The sequence below is a fragment of the Convolutriloba macropyga genome, chromosome 9, assembly GCF_964194025.1.
Source record: "Convolutriloba macropyga chromosome 9, txConMacr16.3, whole genome shotgun sequence".
Classification (NCBI taxonomy): Eukaryota; Metazoa; Xenacoelomorpha; order Acoela; family Convolutidae; genus Convolutriloba; species Convolutriloba macropyga.
The window spans coordinates 21824484-21846809 of NC_134476.1; the positions used below are offsets into that span (position 1 = coordinate 21824484).

General features: G+C 35.0%; 1 protein-coding gene across 9 annotated transcripts in view; it reads left to right on the forward strand.

Moving 5' to 3' along the window:
• LOC142345665 (muscle M-line assembly protein unc-89-like) overlaps nucleotides 1-22326 on the forward strand; it is a 249231-nt gene that overhangs the window by 182221 nt on the left and 44684 nt on the right. For 7 of the 9 annotated variants that reach the window (XM_075397869.1, XM_075397874.1, XM_075397871.1 and 4 more), the window contains 8 exons: nucleotides 1502-1628; nucleotides 1913-2106; nucleotides 7102-7249; nucleotides 7573-7753; nucleotides 8474-8616; nucleotides 17137-17250; nucleotides 18312-18602; nucleotides 18978-19148. In XM_075397869.1, the coding sequence (XP_075253984.1) occupies nucleotides 1502-1628; nucleotides 1913-2106; nucleotides 7102-7249; nucleotides 7573-7753; nucleotides 8474-8616; nucleotides 17137-17250; nucleotides 18312-18602; nucleotides 18978-19148 (1369 nt within the window). The remainder of the gene's footprint in view (nucleotides 1-1501; nucleotides 1629-1912; nucleotides 2107-7101; nucleotides 7250-7572; nucleotides 7754-8473; nucleotides 8617-17136; nucleotides 17251-18311; nucleotides 18603-18977; nucleotides 19149-22326) is intronic. The other 2 variants (XM_075397872.1, XM_075397876.1) reach the window with 2 other exon arrangements.

A 22326-nucleotide genomic window follows, 5' to 3' on the forward strand; every position in this document is an offset into this window, starting at 1 on the left:
TTGACTCCCACTTCGAAGGAGAGTTTGATCTGTATAAATAAAAGATTTATATCCCCAGGAAAACTGAGCTCAGGTATAGATGGTTGTAAAATTAATTCCAGATGCCGATTTTCTCTAAATTAAAAATGGTGCTCAAAATTGATCGAAATTTCTATAGTAATGCCTTATTTCATATTATTTTTTTTCTGTTTCATCTTTTTTTTTACAAATATGAGATATAATTTACCCGTAAAACATAAAATTTTTGGCGAAAGTTAACTGATAAAGATGTCGAAGATCATAGGGCTGCTTTATCAGAGCGATCTCTTTTTGCAGAGTTTCTTTCGATATTGATGCCTTACAATGAAGAAGGAGCTGATAAAGTTTTAGAGTAATAAATCATGCACTGCTGTTTCTAGCTGCAATGGTTTTTACATACCTCCCTTGTTGCTCAGATTTGCCACACACGATACGCACGAGTGTTGTTCTATTCTTTTAAAAGTAAATTTTTGCACAAAATTGGGGAAAGACATTCTTAAGAGAAATTTTTAATTCGAAAAATTCTCCCTCTTGTATTAACGAATTTTGCTGTGAGACACGAACTTTGCTGAAAGATTTATCATTTTTTGGGCTCTAGAAATGTCAATTCAAGTCTGGAGTCCGAGCAGATGTTTTTAGAGATCTTGGGTTGATTTATAAAGTTTTTCGATTGCCTCAGTCTCTTCTTTATCTGGTAACCAATTTTCTCAATTCGTTTTTACTTTTAAAAATTGTTATTAGATGACCATTTGTTTGAGACGATCTACCGCTTAAGACAATGAGTTTAAATATACAAGTAACCATTTTTTCCCATAAAAACACGAAGTAGCGTTTTCAGTTAAAGGTTAAGGAGATTAAAGCATGATGTTTGATAAAAATTTGGCACATTGGTAATTAACGTTAAAGATAACTTTAAAGTTAATGTTATCAATTTTTTTTCGAATTAAAGATAACTATCTTCAATTAATATAGCAGTTGTTAGGAGTATTGTAAGGTAGATCAATTCCGGTGTCCCGGTAGGTTTTTTTTAAAAAAAAAGAATGCCAGTTTTTATCAATTTTTTTTAATTTTTCAAATTTCGTTTATCAATATGACTAGCGTTTTCATTTTTTACATTTTGGAGATACATAGGAAGGCTCTTATATAAATGTTCAGTTTTGAGATTTTTATTTGACTAATTATGTTAATGTCGTTACTATTTTAGGTGCATTTTATTTGCTAACTTTGTTTTTGCTAAATTTAAAGTTCATCGCGACTAATTACTTATGTTTGTTACTTTTTCAAAGAATCGTACAATTAACAGGAAAGTTTGATGCAAATAATCCGCGAATTCAAAGTGTATTTTTGCATACACTAAGGACCATCTTCAGCGGTGTGCTCTAGTTTTCTTTATATGTGTTAACTTGGTTCTTTTCAGCCATTTGCTATAAGGAAAATCTTCGTCCTTATTATCATCGTTTTTATTATTGTTGTTTGTTTCTAGGTGAGTGATGATTGGTGGGTGAGACTACTGATTGATGAGGTTGAACAGAGTGATGCTGGTCTGTATTCATGTGTGGCAGTCAATGAGACCAGCAGAACAACAACCGAGGCCAAAGTTCAAGTCATTGGTCAGTATCCAATCGACTAGTATGTCAGTTGTTTTCTTACAAAAACAGAATATTGATTTTTTTCAATTATAAACATGCGTTAAAAAATAAAAGAAATTGATTGATTTCTGCTTACCACCAGTATATCCCCCCCATCATTCTTTGCACCTTCTGTTGTTGGGGAACAAGTAGGGCTCAATTTTTTAAAATGTTTTTTAGCTTATTGGAACTGAATCTAACGTCCTTATAACTGCAAATGGGCATGAAAGTTCACTTTTCCGAAATGTTAAAAAAAGCCTTTTTAGCCCGGAAAAAGCCACCAGCAACTCCTAAGATCAAACAAACTCTTCCTGAGAGAGATGAGTCAAATCCACTTGAGACACGTGTGGGTGAGGAACTGAGACTGAAGATCATTCTTGACGACGTGGACTATTCGGATGCATCTGAAGTGAGGTGGTACAAGGGTAGCCAGTTGATCACACAAGACCACAGGACTAAGGTATGAACACAATTTTTATATGTATGAACACAATAATACCTTCACTTGTCGAGGTTTAGGCCTAAAGTTGTGAAAAGACCGTGCTCGACCTTAATTGGCAATGAAAAAATTTCAACTGATCCTTTCAAAAGATCCCCGAAAACCCAAAATTTCACGTTTTTCAATTTATGTACCCACTGGAATTTCAATACTTTATAATCTTTATAAGAGCTGTCATGTCTTTGCCTGAACAATTTAGCCTGGAAATTTTTACCTGTAATACCTTTTAAGCGTTTAGTGTCTTAATGCGTTTACTCTCAAACGTTTTGCAGCATAGTCGATATCATGTAAGGATGTGAAATATCATTTGTTCATCATCACTTCACAAACCCAAGAATTTTGATTGCATTCATGGTGTTGCAATTTGAAGAAGTTTTTTTAATTTTGTATTTCACTGGATTTCAGAAAATATATGGTTTATTCTCGATTCTTACTAACAATCACTTACTTTTTTTGAACTGTGCACTTTGACAATCACCTAATAAGAACATACAAAGCACTGTGAGGTCTTGGTTGTACCGATGGTGGGTAAAAACAAGCTGATTTTTAAATGCTGCTCATGATGTGCTCAATAGAGCGACACTGATCTAAATAGCGTTAACCATGATCTCAACAAACATAGATTCGAATCTAAAATCGAACCGGTTACTAAAATCAACAAATTTGGTAATGTACTCATGAACATAATGATGCGACAGAGAACAAATGTTCCTCCAGTGTAGTGAAAGGAGCCAAATGGCTATTAGGTTTGAAGCATGATTTTTCAAACTACCTTTAAAGTTAAGTGAGAATTTGGTCTTCAATCAAATTTTCGGTTTTTGAGTGATTTTTTTACGTCCAGCAGTTTAGCATCTGCTTCGAGGGTTTTCTTTTTTTGAGTGCCATTAAATTGTTACACATGTGTTCTTATTGTGCCTAATTGATGTTTTTTAAATCCGTGAACCAGGCAGGCAATGCTTTTTAAGAGAGTAAAACCATTTGTTGCCATAATATTTTAGTGATTTTTTTTTAAAAATGCCAGTATTTATTATTACTTCTGTTGCCTAATCGCAAAGTCTCTTTAATTGGAGGTTTCTTCGGTAGCTAATGAAAAAGAAACCAGCCTAATTAATGGTGCCCGTATTTATCTCGAAGTTTTTATAACTTTGAGAATATTTGTTTTCAAAAAACTTTTGCTAATTTTTGAGTTTCGCCTGTATTCGTTGTCTTTTGTTGTCTTTTTTAAATAAATCCAATAATGGCGCATCTCGTTGGTTGCTTCTGAGGCATGAATAAATCAAATTCATTGCTTGAACCGATGCTTTTTCATGACTTTGGCACCATTTTGTTCAAAAGAGTTATTAGATTTTTGAGTAGTTGTTTTTGCCAGTTTTTTTCTTTTCTTGTGGTCTTGTCGCTTAGACACAATAATAACAATTGAATTTAGCAATCTAGTTTTTTGCAATATTCTTCATTCATTGGCTTAGGTCAGTAATTTTTTAGAGAATAGTGTTTTTTGACAAATTTAATTGTTGTGTCTTTTGTGACGTTGTCTCTAATTAGTTTTGTGGTGTTGTTTCATGTTGTTTTATGCTGAACGCATTCAGTTTGTATTAATTATGTATTCCATGTTCAATATGGATGTGTAGTATAAACAGTTTTATCGAGATTGGTTTTTGAATTTCGGTTATGTTGAATTCGATTACTTTTGCGACATTTGTTTTTGGAATTTTTTTTTCGTTGAAAATGTTTTCAGATTTTTAATTTTTTTCACATTTAAGGTCGTAATATTTGTTGACTGAGAAAGTTTTATGTTGCCCGGAGAGTTTTGATGCTCAGGTCATTATTTAATTCATTTCGTTGGTTTTTTTTTTCAGCTCTTGCTATGTTATGTTATTTCGTCGGAATGAAATTTATTTTGCCTTGCCGTAGTTCGCAGCTTGTTCATCATTTTGAGTGAAATTTTTACAATTTTTCTAAGGTAAGCTCACTTTTTCTTAGTTCAGCGTAAAGAGTTTTTAAGATGTAGTTTATCAGCAAAACAATCTAGAGTCAGAGTCAGTATTGAAAACTGAAATCAAAATAGAAAGGAGATTGATCCATAAAGCCCAGTTTTAGATGCCCGGTACTTGTGTTGCTGTTATAAATCTTTTTTAGCGTCTGGAGTGCCTAAGGTATTGATACTAGCCTTTGTATCCTTTCTTTAAGATACAGTTTTTTGTCTAATTTCTTAATGAAATCAAAATATTTCCCTCACTAGATATGTTTTATTTTTATATTTTTCGTTTTTTTTCTATTTAACAAACAGAATCGGGTCCCCAATCTGTCGTTTTTAAGGCATTTTTATCTATTTCTTATCTATTTGTATTTGGGTTCACAAAATTTGTTTCGCTGTTATCTATAGTGTAGAACAATTTATGGGAAAGACTTTACTATAACAGCCTTTTGTATCGTAAAAAGAGTGACATGAGAGTAGAAAAAATAGTCGAAAAAGATATTTCTGTAAAGAAATCTTCCATGCCGCATTTGAAGAAATCTAAAGATTATAGGAACTTGTTCAGCGGCGAATTTTTATATTTTGTTTTATTTTTTACCTGATTGGAAGAATACCTGCAATCAGAAAAAAATTTAGTATTATTGTCTGAGCAAGTTCGTGTTATATTGTTCTTTTTTTTTGTGCACATAATTTTTTTGTGCACATAACTGGAAAGGTTTCACTTAAGAAGAAAAAGAGGATCACATAGCTCCTCCTCAACTTTGGGATGGGAACTATGATGCCAAATATATTTAATAAGAAATTTACCATAAGTTGTTCTGAAAAGACAAACTGATAGCGCTCTAGCAAGTCCCGGTGAGTTGTTCAGTACGATCCCGGATTTATCGCAACTAAGATCTGGGAAATTTACAACAGGATCTGGGGACTTTACTTGGAAAACTGAGAACATTAGGACTCCCGGCATTTCTACCGGGATCAAACTGCCAAGATTTTACTGGTGCAGCCGGGAAATTCAGAACTCCCGTCAAGGTTTCCGCGAAAACCGGCTGACGGACCGTACTGGAACTTTAAGATTCCCAGCACCGTTAAAATTTATCGAGAAAAACAAAGATCCTGTGTTTCACGTTAAATTTATCAGGGGAAAGTTCTGATTCCCGGGTTTCCCGGCAGGATTCGGGGGATTCGACGCACTCGGCTTCTATTACATACAGTAATCCGAAATTTAAACAGAAATAGCGAAGTACATCTGCGAAACTGTTTTTGCCAATTCCCAGTTTCGTTTTTGCAACCCGGAATTAAGTCTCAGAGAATGCACCGAATCAGCACATATCAAGAGTAACTTAATTCAGTTCTGAAACTTTGGATCTCCAGAATATTTTAAGTTTCTTTATGTGCTGTTTTTCTTCATTATGATTATATTGAAGTCATAGAGATCGCCCACTCTAAATTTACCCCGTATAGTCTTCAAATCACTCATGCGCTGATTAAGTCAGCATAATGCAACACTTTTATTACTTACAACTGGTAATTACTTTAGTAGAATGCACGCTCTTTATTCTTGAGCTAGTTTTTAGGTAATTTCCAGTGAACCCATTTAGCTTATTGGTTACGAGTTGCTACGCAAATTAAATGATACAAGTACCCACGCGGAAGCTCTGATCTCATAAAAAGCGAACCTTGTTGTCGGGGTTTTCGTCCAAGAGCCGACGTTATAAAAAGCCGACGTTAGAAAACGCCGAAACCTGACTTGACTTAAAAAGAGCCGAAAGCAAAAAGTTATCTTTAATTACCATAAACTGTTAGTTGACTATCAAGAAAAATACTTAAGTGGGTTAAATTGATCTCATATTCGGTTGTGATATTTCCATGTCAGTTCCCATAAGCAGCTGAGATATGGCCACGGCCCGCGATAATTTCAAGATACTTATTCATTAGTTCACTTTCAATTTCTCTGACTAGAAAATAATAAAATTTCATTTCTCAAATACTGGGTTATGATTGGTTGAGAATTTGGTAGTCTCATTTTAGAAGGCGATTTAATTGGCTGCAAAATTTATCTTAATTTATCGACTAATAACTTTTCTTAATTTATCGACTAAATAAATTTCGGCTCCCTTTCTATCAGCTCTTTTCACTTGGGCTCTCTTACAAGTCGCCGTTGTCGGGACTTAAGCTGAAATTATTTTTTTTCAGGCAGAGGATTTCAAAAATCAAAATCGAACTTTGCATCTCTTACTTTGTATCCACTTTGTTTGCCTTACTTTTTTTTTACAAGAGTTGACAATCAACTGAGAATTAGTTCGAAATCAAATCCCGGATGAGAATGGTGGGCATATATGAATGTTAGCTAATAATTTTAAGAGCGGGCTCTAGTAATGAACAGATTAAAAAGCTTGCCTAAAATTTTGGAAGGGAATTCATAGTTCTTTCATTTTGGTAGCAGGAGTCTTCAAAATTTTTCATTCTTGCAAGACTCTGAAACAACACATTTTGACCTGCTTGGATGAAGATTTGTCCCGCTTTTTCACCCCTCTTTGCTTGAGCCACTATAATGCTCTTAATTATCTGTGCTTAGCCCCAATTATGTCACCACTCTTTCATTTCACCTCGATTTTAATCCTTTATATAATTGCTACTCTTAACTTAAATAATCTTAAATAATCCTTTGGCCATGCCTCGCGTACTCTTTAGAGAATATTGATCATCTATATTCTAAAACTAAAATTCATATCTTGCAAGATTTAAATTCTTTGTCAGCTGTGTCCAGATTCTATTTTTGCTACAGATTCCATGAGGTAAAAATTATGCAAAAAATGAATGAAAAATTTCGATACCTAAAATTTGGTTTCTGTTTTTAATTTTTTAAAAAAAATCTAAGACAAACGGACAGCCAATAAAATATTTTCCCTCATTTTCTCAAAAGCGCTGAAATACTTAAAATTGTAATTACATACTTAAGAATGAGGTTGTTGTTGATCCAGATCTTCCGTGAGGACAGAGAACACACTCTGGTCATCTTGAATGTGGAGGCGGAAGACAGTGGACACTACTCTGTGTCTGCTATCAATCCTTCCACCGGACACTCTTCCACCTCCACCTGCTTCGTTCTTGTCAAAGTTCCGCCCACAGGTAAGTAATAATTGATGACACTTGTACTGAGCTCAGGTTCTTTTCACCAAATCAATCCACAATTGATTTTGCAGCAGGTGAAGTATTTGAATTTCAACTTTTTATCAATTTTTTCAGTCAATTTTCCAGTATTTTAGTACTATAAATTTTGGTATTAAGTTTGAAGATTTCAAAGTGTGGTAATATTCACGTATAGTTAATCAGAAGTCTACTAAACCAGAAAAAATTAAGCTTTACTCTGTATATTGTCAAGCTTTACTGACTTATTTGATATGTTTTACGTTAATATAAATTAGCCAAACCAGATGTCTTTATATTTGCAGAAGTTCCGGTAATTTCAATAGACGCTGGCACAGTATACGCACCTCAATTTGCCTCTTCCCTGGAGAACGTGACAGTCTATGTGGATGACAGGGTGGAGTTGATCTGCCATGTGTCTGGATACCCCCTTCCCACAGTCTACTGGACCAAAGACCATCAGCCACTCAAACTCAACCCACCAAGGTGACAGGCACATAAACAAAATTCAGTTCTGCAGTCTCATTTTCGGTTTTTGATTGAGGTCAAATAGTTTTGAAGGTGTAACCAATTGGTTACGTCTTTAAAACTATTTGACCTCAATGAAAAACCGAAAATGACTGAAACACAGTTTCAGTCATTTTTTAACACCCTTCCACGCTTTTTTAAAAATACATTCTTATAGTTACAATCTTCCACCCTTTATTAAGCGGAGATATAGGGGTGTAGCTTTTTTTTTTATTTTTACACTCTTTTACACTAGTTTCTTCGTTATTTTTTGGGAAAATCCTCGGCCCGGAAAGGAAATATCATTTTTCAGTTGAGTTAGATGTGGAGCGCAATTAAATGTTTTTTTCCGTCAGTTAACTGAGTTCTTCGCTGATTTTTAACAATGACGATACACCAATAACATATAACATGGATGTTTGATGACACGTAAGCTGAAAAAAATATGAAGTATATGAAAAAGGCACGTCGAATAATCTCAAAAACCTATAACAGAGCGACCTTTGAAAACAGTGCTAGAATCTATTCTTTTTCTCCTATCTCCACCCCTTATGAATCCCAGTTACAATTTATGTATTATCACATAGCACGTCACTGAATTAAATGCCAATGTGCTGTTTGCCATTTTATTCCATCATTTATCCCAGTATTTATCCCTTTCGGCAGAATTTATTCATTTGTTTGTTTTTTAACACGCAGGGTGTTTTCTGACGGCGGAGACTACACATACAGACTGGTGATTGGCCGAGTGTGTCTTGAGGACCAGGGTCTCTACATCTGTCATGCTCAGAATGAGGGGGGACAGGCTGAGTCCTCCTGTTTCATGAATGTCCTTCCATACGGTGAGATACATTCATTCAACCTACGAGCAAACATGTAATTAGTTTTGAAATAACGCGTGAATTAACTTTACCATAAATAACTCAATCATTTTGAGGTACGCGTGAAATAGCTGTTTGGCTGAATTTTTGCTTACAAAGGTGCAGCGTGGTGCTTGTCAATTTAATCATTGTTGTAGCAGAAACATTTTCTTAGTTTTGGAGCGTTTCAGCGTAAACAGTTGATGGTATGCTTTAGATGTTTTCATAAAGCAATGGAGTTTAGTAGATGTGTCGGCTGCTTTTGAATTAATAGGATCAAAAATAGGAACCTCCGGAGTAACTTTGACTTTTTTGACATTCACTGTTTGCAATCTTTTGGGTTTGCTGAACGTACGTATTGTCTGGGAGTATTGTAAACAACAACATAACCACTAGATCAAATCTTATGGTTGTTTACTGAAACAGTGCTTAAAATTGCTTAAAAGTTGAGAACAGTGCTTTAGAAATCAGTTGTTATTTGCTGACTAAGCATATTTATCAATACGTTTTTTCTTTTGATAGAAAATTTTTAGTTGACATGAAATAAGTTTGAAGCAATTATTGTAAACTTTTGTATTTTTTACCATTAGAAGATGAGTATTCGTTTTCTGCTGGTTTTATTTCAGCTGAAGCATTCTTGTTCATGACTCGAACTTTGACTTCGCTGTTTTCAGATGTAGACTTCTATTTTTGTATGTCGACTTCTGTTTTCCAACATTTGACTTTAACAGTAGCTGAGTTTCTAATATACAGTCATTAAGAACTCTTTGTAATAATCAACGTCAAAATGGCATGGTGAACGTAAACGGTCTATTAAAGTTTGACCAGTTAACACTGCCTGCCCTTAAGCTCCTCATCCACCAACTTACCCCCCCCCCCCCCTCGCTACACCCTTCAGCACCCCCTCCACAACGAGCTCCCATTTCCCACCCCTTCCCATTTCCCACGCCTATCGCCCTTCCACCTTAAGATATTATCTCTGATTTTAAAAACACTTCAGTTGTTTTTTAGGCAAAAAACTAAATTTTTGATTTGTTTTTTTCTCACATATTTAATTTTTAATTAATAGATAGATATTTTTGATTTAGGTCAGGCAATACTAGAGTTTATCTAGTACGACACTCTTCAAATCGGTTCCGGTATTCTACCGTCTAGGTTAATATTTAGGCAAATTTTTGCTTTACTATTTTGAGTTTTTGTAGAACATTCTAGAAAATTCTTTCCCTTGCCTTAGCCATTTAACGTGAGATTCCTTCTTCAAAAAATAGGTGAACTGATAAAACCAGATGACATTAAGTCTCTGTTTGTTCTTTTAGAGCTTTACACAGCTCGATGTGTACTATTCAAGGAAGCTGCTGAATTGTTTAACGCTTGAGGAGGCAGTTTTTCTCTGGGCCGTCTCCCATTTCTTTGCCCTCTTTCCACAGCTTTTATCCTTGCCCTCTGAGGCTAGACTCCCCTTGATTAGGCTAGCTAAAAAACGACGACCAACCTTGTCGTAAGAGAGCATTTCATTCAACGGAAGTCGGTTATGTTCTCTCATGAAATTGAAAGTGTTTGAATCTTTTTTTGAGAGCTCTAACATCCTGGATAAACAATATCATACAACTTGAGAGAGCAAAAAAACGATGTTTTGGAGATATGGTTTGTCCTTTTGAAGCTAAGTCGCAGGTGAGACAAATCGAAAAAAGTTAAAGGAAACACTTCAAATACCAAAATCTATGTCCATACCATTTCCAGACGAGCTAGAGAATTAATTTTCTCGTTATCTTGTGTAATGATTTCAATGATGAGTGTGCTGAAGTATATTGCTTAAAAATTGTTCTGCAAAAATTTTTGCTGTCGATTCTTCCATTTATCACGTGGGAATTGATTGACCAATTTTTGCAGAGAAATGAGGTCAGAAAACTTCGATTTTCTCAAATATTAATTCTGTTTTGTCTTTAAAAATAAATTTATAGGTAGACTGTTGTACGTACCTTTTGGTTAACTTGCAGAGTCAAACGCTTATTTAATAAATTGTAGCTCTTAAGGCTCAGTGTAATCAAACAGTGTTTTTAACTACATGAAAAGCTCATGCTTGTTAATGCAAATCAATGAAAATATATACGCGAAGAGGCAACTTTGGAATTTTTAAAAACTGTCTGCTTTCTCTAATTTTTATTTGTCAATAGATGCCAACAAAGTTGTTCTTGTTATTGCTAAAGCCCATAATCACGCTTACTGGTTTTGATTGTCTGATAATTATAGAAAGATACATAGTTGCTGGCTAATGTGCGATGGCACATGATTTACATGCCTTGCTCATTCACAATATTGTCCCAATTGCGTACAAATTGAAGCAGAGGTTGACTGTCTCTAAAGAAAGTGTTCATTTTTTTTAGTTTTGAGAGATTTTTTTTAAAATGAGAGACGTCAATACAGACAGATAATGGTTCATACATTGAGACCAGTTTCATTTATTTCACTCAAAAGAGACGGATATCATCTCCGACGCATTTTCTGAATTAGAAGCAAAGACAATTTTATTGAGGGAACAACTAATTTTAACACAAAAGCAACAAAATGAGCCAAAAAGTGTGCCCAAAAGTGGAAAAATATACCTCTGCACTCACTTAGAAATCAGAATTGAGATAGCAAAATCATATCAAATTCAAATACAGGTTACCGAACTATATAATCATGAAGTAAGTCAAGATTGAAGTATTTCATGTTCGCCGTTGGAACTTATAGAAAGTTTGGTCTAGCAGATTGGTTCTCAATTCTCATGAACAAGCATGTTTGATGCGACAAAAAATTGGAATTAAAAAACGAAAACATACCGAATATACCTACAACCAAATACAAAGCGCTAAATTTTTCCAAAATCTGTTATTTTTACGAAATCTGTTTTTTAGCAAAAATTTGAAGGTATTAAGTGTCGAATTAACACATACGGAATCAATTGGACTTCTCAGTGAACAAAACAGTTTATAAATTCAACTATAAAGAAACCAATTTCATCGCAAAGCGGAACTGGAAAACGAAATACAGAAACAGATTAAAAATTGGTCCAATTTTTACAGAACTAAAATGCGTTAAATTTAAAGCAATGATTAGCCGCCAAATGAAAAGAGAACTTGGTTTCTGATGTGCACTCAATTTTGACGCCTCAAATATTTAAAACAAGATTGAAATACAAGACAGCAAAAATAACAGAAAACCCTCGGAACCAACTCTTCACGACATTAATCTGAGAAAAGTGTCAATCATATAAACGACGAGCTATTTAGTCAGGCTTTCGTAGGCTTCTATTATGCCGCTACTGCAATCAACGAGATCTGCAATCACTCAGAGAGTAAAAAGCTTACAGGAAAGCACTGAATTTGACTGAAATAAATAGTTCCAAAGTAATCAATATCAATAACTTTAAACGAGAGCAACACCTCTCAGTATTGTGATTTTGTAACAATTCAATATATAAACGCAAAAAGACGAAATGTAAAAAAATTTGTTGGAAATACGTAATATCAAAGTCAAAAAAAATTATTAGTTGCCCACACACCAATTTAGAAAACAGACACTCTGCACCGTTAACTCACCAATCTCGCATTTCATAGAATCAGCAGTTCTCTCTATTTTTATTTAATGACGCTTTTATAGATGCTTAAAAATGGACATACGTTTATACCAAAAAAGCGTTAATGACAATGAGATAATTTTCTTCGTTTCACTAGAATTAACACTAAAACTAAAAGAAAGAGAAATTGAATAAAATTTAATGCAACTCCAATTTTGTAGGAAGAGAATTTTAACAAGTAAATGGCTGATTTTACTAAACAAAAAATTAGGCCCAGAAATCAACATTTCGTGTTTTCAAACTACAGTTCAATCCTTTATATGTCTCAGATAACAGCTTTCTTGAGCAAATTAGTATTCAGCTTTCCTGGCCTCTCAGTTGTTTCAGTTAGACCCTACGAGCTCACGTTAAACGTGAAAGCACGGAGTTATAGAAATGACATCTGTACTCACTTTTAATCTGAAACGAGAATACAATTTTAAATAGAGGTCACAAAAGCTAAATAACCATAGCTAAATCGGGAGTAAGGTACTTCAGAACTGGCTTGCACATATACCCACACTTGCGAATACTAAAATTATTTTAGAAACATTCCTGAGTAAAACTCCATTCTCTGAGTAAAACAAAAATCAACTAAAAGCTCACCAAAAAATTCAAAAGCTAAAGCTACCGAGAACATTCACACACCTTTGCTGATGAGGCAACTAGAACATTTTTTATATGAGAACACTTTGAAAAACCAAAAAAAAACAATATATATCGTGCAAATTGTTGTCCGTAATCTGTTATTGTTTTTGAAAGCCATTTTAAAAAAGTTGAAACCATTCCCTGTTGCAATGACATTTTCAGAAATTTCAGTGAATCGTCTTGGGAAACACACTTGGCCTGGGAAAGAATCAGAATATTCCAAAATTACACTTGTAAACAATAAATTTTAATCAAAAAACCAAATGATTGAAAAGCAACTCTAGAAAATCTACCCAAATTTTAATCAAATAAAGTGCGTCATCTTAACTTACACATCTATGGTTAACTGTCGACGGAAAGGAAAAGTTTGGAATCCGATATACATCTTTTTTTGACTAATGAAGACTTTAATGAATGAGATTGGTGTGCAGGACAACAAAAAAACAAACGGTCAGTACTCAAAGTTCAATTCTTGTTATAAGCTCTAGCCATTGACAAGTTCACTTTATTTCACTACTGAAATCAATGAGAACTTTGATTTGTTATAATCTGATAATTTGTCGTAATATATACAGAGTCAAAACTGAATAAATTATTGAGTTTTTTTACTAAAACAATTAGTTTCAGAAGTTTTGAATGCAATAAACTACAAACTATGAACGTTATTTAGGTTGTCTTAAGCTCATCCTCTTCTTGAGAAATTCAGTGAGACCTCTCAGTGTTGAGACTCGTAGCAATAAAACAAAGAACATAAAAAGTATTGGTAAAATTTATTTTAAGGAAAGCTTTTAGTGTCCAGATCAACAAAGTCATTAGTTGCCAAAGACCATTTCAGACGACAGCATTTTTTTCACCATTAAAACAAATGCATCGTATCTCTTATACTACACGAGAAAAAATAAGCGAAATAGACCTCAAATGGCTGCAAAAGGATAAAAGTTGGCTCTAAAAACCGGAAAATCAAAATCTCAACCTGTTTTTTTTTCTAAAAAAAACCAAGAGGAGACAAGTAACAGTCTTGATGTCGCTTCAGTGTTACTAAGACCCCGAAATGTATGAAATGATAACCTATTTGTTAAAAATTGAAGAGATCAATAATGTGAACAAAATTTGTGAATATAAGTGAAATGTTCACAAAAACCTCGATAACTCCTCGCAAAGGACAAAAACTTGAGAAACCTACTGCTTAATTTCACACTCTACGCTCGACAGGCTTTCCAGTGATTCCACTCACAACTCTGTGCGATGAACTTATCGATCGGCGAAAAATGACTGAACGAAAGAACCCAGTTAAGCATTTAGTTCCTCCCTCCCACAAGTGGGATTGGAGCAAAAATATTTTAAGCTGTAGAAGTTCATAAATTAACTTCTTTCTACCACCGCACTACACCGCACTCAGCTGGTTCTATAGCACCAATGAATCGCGTATCATGTACTTTTAAAATCTTAGCAAAAATCTGATTAACTAATAGCCGCCCTCATCTTCTCAGCCGGCTATTATAACGCTCCTATTTTAACGCTCCTAAGTTCACTTTATTTCACTACTGAAATCAATGAGAACTTTGATTTGTTATAATCTGATAATTTGTCGTAATATATACAGAGTCAAAACTGAATAAATTATTGAGTTTTTTTACTAAAACAATTAGTTTCAGATGTTTTGAATGCAATAAACTACAAACTATGAACGTTATTTAGGTTGTCTTAAGCTCATCCTCTTCTTGAGAAATTCAGTGAGACCTCTCAGTGTTGAGACTCGTAGCAATAAAACAAAGAACATAAAAAGTATTGGTAAAATTTATTTTAAGGAAAGCTTTTAGTGTCCAGATCAACAAAGTCATTAGTTGCCAAAGACCATTTCAGACGACAGCATTTTTTTCACCATTAAAACAAATGCATCGTATCTCTTATACTACACGAGAAAAAATAAGCGAAATAGACCTCAAATGGCTGCAAAAGGATAAAAGTTGGCTCTAAAAACCGGAAAATCAAAATCTCAACCTGTTTTTTTTTCTAAAAAAAACCAAGAGGAGACAAGTAACAGTCTTGATGTCGCTTCAGTGTTACTAAGACCCCGAAATGTATGAAATGATAACCTATTTGTTAAAAATTGAAGAGATCAATAATGTGAACAAAATTTGTGAATATAAGTGAAATGTTCACAAAAACCTCGATAACTCCTCGCAAAGGACAAAAACTTGAGAAACCTACTGCTTAATTTCACACTCTACGCTCGACAGGCTTTCCAGTGATTCCACTCACAACTCTGTGCGATGAACTTATCGATCGGCGAAAAATGACTGAACGAAAGAACCCAGTTAAGCATTTATTTCCTCCCTCCCACAAGTGGGATTGGAGCAAAAATATTTTAAGCTGTAGAAGTTCATAAATTAACTTCTTTCTACCACCGCACTACACCGCACTCAGCTGGTTCTATAGCACCAATGAATCGCGTATCATGTACTTTTAAAATCTTAGCAAAAATCTGATTAACTAATAGCCGCCCTCATCTTCTCAGCCGGCTATTATAACGCTCCTATTTTTACGACTCCAAGAGGAGTATTGGAGAAGTCCTTTTTTTCTAATCAATTTTATTGGAGCGATTTTTGAAGCGGGAAATGAAACGCGTGAAAAAAATTGGAGTGATTTTGGCGCTGAACAAAAGTGAAGAGCGGAGCGAAAAGAGAGTGGTTTTTGTTCATACCGCTGTTTTTGAGAGAGCGAGAAATTGATGTGTGAAAAAATTTTCTCTAAGCGAGCGAAATTTTTTTGTTCACGTGCGGCATTTTAAAGCAGTTTTTTTCATTTATTTTGGTTAAGAGGTTTGGTTATGATTTTGTTTTAATTTTAGGCTGGTTTCGGTAGTGGTTTGAAGGTTTCTGGAAATTCTTATGAATTTTATGATAATTCGGAGGTTTTTAATGTATTTTGCTGATTTTCGGGCTAATTTTCGCATTTTTTTGATGATTATTTTGTTTTACTGGCTCAAATGGGTATTGAAGAAACCCCTTCTACTAGAGCAATTTTATGATAACAATTGGTTACAGCTTTTTGGGTAAGAATCATTTTTTGTTGAGAAATATGACAAAAAAATGGCGAAAATTGGAACTATTTTTCTTAATTTTTTGTAGTTTTTCGTTTTTTTTCTGTTTTTAGATAAGTTTCTTGGCCTATTATGACTTGTCTATTGTTTTGCGGGCATCTGGATACCCTAGTAGCTGAAGGGAATTTTTCTTTGGATTTATATGTTTTTGAAATATTAAAAAATGTGGTAACTTTTTCCAGTTTTTCAGTGAAAGTTGTTTTTAAGAGCTATTTTTTTAAAATAATTTCAGCCTAAAGTATTTTTTTCAAAATTCACATAAGTGGCTTTTTGTAAGTACTAGTTGTTTTGATGAAGTTATTTTGGCAGAGATAGTTTTTTCGGGATCTCAATTTATAACAAAATTTGATCAGATTTTTTATCATATTTTAACAGATTTGATTTTATTGTTTTTACTTTTTTGTTTCATGACTTTGTTTCAAGATAATCGTAAATTAGTGAAGGCACGTTTTGTTTGATGAGTAGTTGGATGGCCTTCAAATGGATTTTCACTTCGAGTCGTTTCCGGAATTCTTCCGGCTATTTTTTTTTACTTCGTGGAATAAAAAATGTTTCGCTTTACCTCATTTTGCCGCTTTTTCAACATTTTGTGTGAAATCTTTTTGACTTCTCTAGGCTAGTTTCTCTCTTCTCTCATTCTGCTAAAAGTGATTTTGAACATCAGTTGCTCAGCAAAGCAATTCAAAATGAACAGAGTCAGTATAAAAAATTGAAGTCAGAAGTAGAAACGGGATAAACCCATAAAGCCCAATTTTAGATGCCCGCTATTTGAACATCGTTCCTATAAGTCTTAGTTACCATCTCTAATGCTTATTGGTATTGATAGTAACCCTGTAGCTTCTCTCTAAGAAATAGAAGTATGCTCAAATACGAAATAAATATAATCCATCGAAATAAATCGAACTTAAAAAATGTTTTTCTACAAAAATCTTTTTTTTTCAATACCTTCTATTCTTTCAATCTCAATCATGCTTATTGGAATCAACGGCGGCTATTTTCCGGCAATCTGCTGGGTATGTTTATCATTAAAAGGTTAGCCTAAAGGAAGCCAGTGAAAGTTGATAGTAATTGCTGTCATCAGCGCTAGGACATGCAACATTCAGTAATTTCTAACAATCGCTAAAAGTTACAAAAGGCCTGAGTCTGTTTGTAGAAGCCATGTATGCGTCCACGTGCCCAGTGCCAACTTATCCCTATGGGGGATATGGGAGCACAAGCCGACCAACAACTCCCGGCTCAACTGCTACAAGCCCAAGACCCAATACCAGTAAGTTATCACAAGCTATAACTAATTATTATATGCAAGATGTTATGCAACCAGCGATCATGTGGTAGCTGTACGTGAGAAACATTGTGATTTGACGACATTGTGATTTGGGTTTTGTAACTATTATTTGCTGTCTAAAATTGTACATATCAATATACGGATCAAGTTTGAGAGTCTGCCCGCCCTGCGTTCTTTTTACCTCAGCGCTGAATTTATTTTAAGCATACCTTATAATAGCGTTGTGGAAACAGTCTTTTGCGAGTTATAAATAATTTGACAAACCTTGGCAAAATGGTCAATTTCTTTATAATTGAAGGTTCTTTTTGATATTTCAGGTCAAAAATAACATCAGCTTTTACAAGAGTAAAAAGCAGAGTCCGTAAATCCATGAATTGCAATAACAACTACACCACAGCTGTGCTAATGCTTAGCTTGAACTCTTAAACTCCATCAACTGTTCTGTTCTGTTCTGTTCTAGAATGTTCTAGATTGATCTTCTGTTCTAAACCGACTGCTTATTCTACGCTGTCTTCTGTTCTTTTTGTATAGCTACAGCACCTGTGACACTAACTACAAATAATTGTTGTTAATTAATTTGATTAATTTCTTAATTAGCCTGATCTAATCTATTTCGTAATCTAAAGTTTCGTAATTTAATCAATGTCTTGTTTTTGTATCTAGAAATAACAGAATAATTTATTTTTATCGGCAAATTTTGATGACAGACCGACGCGTTTAATTGAAAGAAAAACAATTGAAAGAAAATTAATGTAAGCTTTTAATATTGACGTTTTGAGGAAACGTCTTTGACTAAAACGTTGCAAACGAATTCACGCGTTTTGGTTTAAAATTTGTGGGGAAATTTTAAAACCACTTCCAGGGACCGTTAGAGGCTCTAAATTTTCAGAATACGGAAATTGAAAAACACATTTTTCTTTCATTATGTATACCTTCAAATACTTTGCAAATAAATGCTTAATACTTGAACATAGTGGCACCTATTAGGTTTGCTGAATATTGTCATCGTAATTTTTTTTAAAATGGTTTTTGGCGTTTTTTAGATACCCAAAACCCTCCCAGATTCCTTCGACAGCTAGAAGACCTCAAAATTGACGAAAAAGAAGACATCGCGCTATTCGTGGAGCTCGAACATGCATGTGACGTTTCGTGGCTGAAAGACAACAAACCTCTGACTGAGAAAGACGGTTTCAAGTTTGAGAGTGACCAAGGAAGGCACTACTTGAGTTTGAAACACGCGGAGGCTAAAGATTCCGGGATCTACTCCCTCAAGGCCCAGGCGAGGGGAAGCAAGAAGTCATCTTCAACTACAAATTGTAATGTTGTAGTTCAAGGTACCTTGAAGAACTTTAACTGTTTCAGTTTGCGAAAACTTGCTCAACTTTAAAAAATAAGGAATTTATATCGATTTAGTATAGTGAGTTGCATAAGGTTGAAACTCAATCTAAGATGATAATTGGGCGTACCTAACAAAGAAGGTCTTCCCGAGAAAAACAAGAAGTTTGCAGGAAAAAATACAGTTAAAAGCAGGACCTGCTTGTGTTTCGGTATTTTTATCAAATCAAAAAGGTTACAAAAACTTTGGCGTAAATTTGACCTGAAAGCTTTTGTTGCAGTTTTCTATCTTATTTGTTTTTGTTTTGAAATCGTTCCTCGGTTTGATTTTTCGTGATTACTTTAATGGTTACGAAATATGTAAATTATTTCAGCCCTTCGCGAGGCACCTCTCATTCGAAAGAGACTCTCGGACAAAAAGGTCAGTCAAGGTCAACAGGTGGTGTTTGAGGCAGAGGTCACAGGGAAACCAACTCCCAAGGTCACTTGGAGAAGAGAAGGCACGAAGATTACCCCATCATCCAAAGAATTCCAAATTAGCCAGCGTAAGTTGAAGTGATTTCTCGTGACATCCCCCTAATGACCAAAGCGGGGGCAATTTACTCTCGTTACACGGACTTGGGTTGCGCTCAGTCTGGTACTGTGGTGATAATCTGATCAGAATCTGTCCAAGATTTGAATGGTTTCGTCAGAGCCCAGAACATGGCTTGGGTTATTGTCTATATGTACTCAATTTTAGTCTAAAAGTACCCACATGCTGAGATGAGAGTAAACTTTGGGTCTGGGAAATCAGATGAGTGCCACTTACAGACCTTGGCCTGACCAGAACCAGTGGTCCAGCATGCAAATCCGCTCTCTTTCTGCTACTCAAGAAAAGTCATAAGAACATAACTTCCAGATTTTAGTTTTATACGCTTCTTTTGTTGTCCATAGTGGTACAGATGAGGTGAAATAAAGGATTTCCTTCGAAATTGGCTCCTGATAAGCGTTATTTGGATTACAGATCAATTTTTTTTGTCGAAAACGACTCTTCTGTTCTCTTGGATTCTTTCGGTAGATGTCTCACGTTTTTAATTTCTCTCAAACAAAGCATGTAGCGTGTATCAATTATATTAGTCCTACTGGTTTCATTTATGCTATTTCTCTTGCTACCAAATTTTCCTCTAATAGTATTTTTTTCGTCTGAACAGCTGACTTTTGACTTATTTTCGTCCTAAGAAACAGTTAATTTCCGGATGGCATTAAGTCGCTGAGCATTTTTCTTAGAGCCTTACACTTGACTAATTTCTAAGTAAGCCATTCACCAAAACTTGAGACATAAATTCATGGTGAGACCGGCGATTCTTAAATTTTGACCACCCTTCCAATCCAACCGCTCGTCAACCCCTTCCTACCGTAACTCCCACGCTCAACACACACCGAGTTTTTCCACCTTACCCCTACCAAATCCGTTCCAATCAACCCCCCTTCCAGTAGACTACTGACGAAGCCAAGCAATCGCTAATTTCGTAGAGCAATTCGCCCAACGTTAACCTGTTACGTTTTTTTTATTTGCTTGACTAAATGTTGATAACACGTGAATTCTCATTCTCAAAAAAGTGACATCTGAGTTTCAAATCGTGCTTCAATTAACTTATTGTCAGTGTTCAAAAAACAATTGTGTTACGACAATTGAGTTAGGTATCAAAACAATTTTTGCCAGTTTTGTTTTTTTTTCAAATATCTGTCAAGGTGCATTGGTTAATGTGATATATCACAAAGATTGGAACTTAGAGTTTAAGTTAAAACTTCGATATAAACAAAACTTTTTTAACTGATGTTGGTGAAGTAAATTTATTTAATGGCTAGTAATTTGAACGGAATTGTTGCTTCAAATTTGTTCATACCACAAGTTTATCGGTTTGCATAAACCAATAATTTTAGCGACTAATTTGACCGTCCCACCATCAGTGATGGCCATAAAGCAACTTGATGATCCTCCCTGTAGATATCAATGACAGGTTCTCAGGTTAGGAGGACAATGTGTTAGGTGCAAAAAACTGCACTTATACTTGCCATAAACGGCGAGGGGAAAAACTTGTTCATACTTGAGGTGTAAATTAAGCAATATCAGTTTATCTTTATCTACACGGTTTCGTAAATTTTCATACTGATAGTGACTATAAATACCTGAGAATTTTTGTACTTTTATGCCATTTTGAATTAAATTATTAAAATAATAAAATTCTTGTTATTCGTGCTCGTGCTCGAGATCAGGACAATGTCCAGACCACCGACCGACTGTCAAATTTTAGATCTGCAAAATGCTGAATCCTGTACTGCGTGGATTGTGTCTTTTGTGGCGAAATTTTGCGCAGAGAAGAAAGAAGACAAAATGAACACCGACTGTAGAAACTCGGACCTACAGGTAACAAATCAGTTTCTTAGTATGTGCGGACAAGACGCATTTCTGAAACTTAGAGGCCTTATGAGCCCTAAGAAGCTAGTAGGCACTCCTTTTAAAGGGATCAGACTAGTAATTCAAAACTATATTTCTCCCAAAGAGAAAAATATAACGGCAGAAAGGGCTAACCTTCTGTCCGTTGTCCAAGGCGTTAGAAAATTCGACAATGATTTGCTGGAAGAAGTGGGATACAATTTCAAAAAGCCTTCAGGAGACCCAGTGAAAAGTTCAATGGTGGTAAAGGCAATGGTCACTTGTGTAATAGAGTTGGAGGTAAGCCACACAGTAGCAAGCCGTGTCCGGCTTTGAACAAGAAATATAACACATGTGAAAAGGTGGGGCTTTTTGCGAAAATGTGTAAAGTAAAACCCAGCCTAGGTCAAGTAAGTTCGACCAGCTCAACATTTTCTGTGAAGGATAGGGTAAATTGTCTTGTCAAAAATCTTCTGAAGTGGAGATGGGAATGTAGTATACACGGGAAAACATGTTTAACATGTAGACGACATGACAGTACATTAGAATAAAAGACCAGAAAAAAATGCAATTTGGTACCGGTGGTGATAGTACTGTGATATCATATTTCATCTTGACTGAGCTTGGTAATTCTCAGTTAGATAGGAAAAACAGACGGCTTGAGGCCTATGATGGTCATCAACTGACTCTTCTTGGATCACTAACATCTGATGTTGAGTGGAACTGAAGTAAGTATATGCAACAAGTTGCAGTTGTGCAGTCCGACAAAAAATTTGGACTACTTGGGAGAGATATATTACCCCAAGAAGGCATCAACACAGTGTGTGATGAAAAATTACCTGCAGTCAAAGGATACAAAAAGCATGAAAAACTCAAAACGGGATTACAACCGATGTTTTGAAAGGCTAGAAAGATACCTCTACCTCTAAAAGACAGGGTTAAGGAAAAGTTAGAGCCAATGGTGCAACAGGGCATCCTGGAGCCAGTACAACCTGATGGGCTCACAAATGCATCACCAGTAGTGTGGCAGCGGAAGAAAAATGGAGCTCTGAGACTATGCGTAGACCTCAAAGTTCACATCAATGGCAAAGTTATGGACGAGGACTATTGAATCCCAGACATGGAGACCATATTCCATAATCTCCATGGGGCTTCTTACTATGACAAAATTGACTAATCAGACCTATATTATCAAGTCGAAATGGACAATGATGCAAAAGAAATAAGAACAATCAACACATCAAAAGGTTTGTTTAAGATGTGCAGGCTTCCTCAGGGCTTGAAACAATTCTTCATCCATCTTAAAG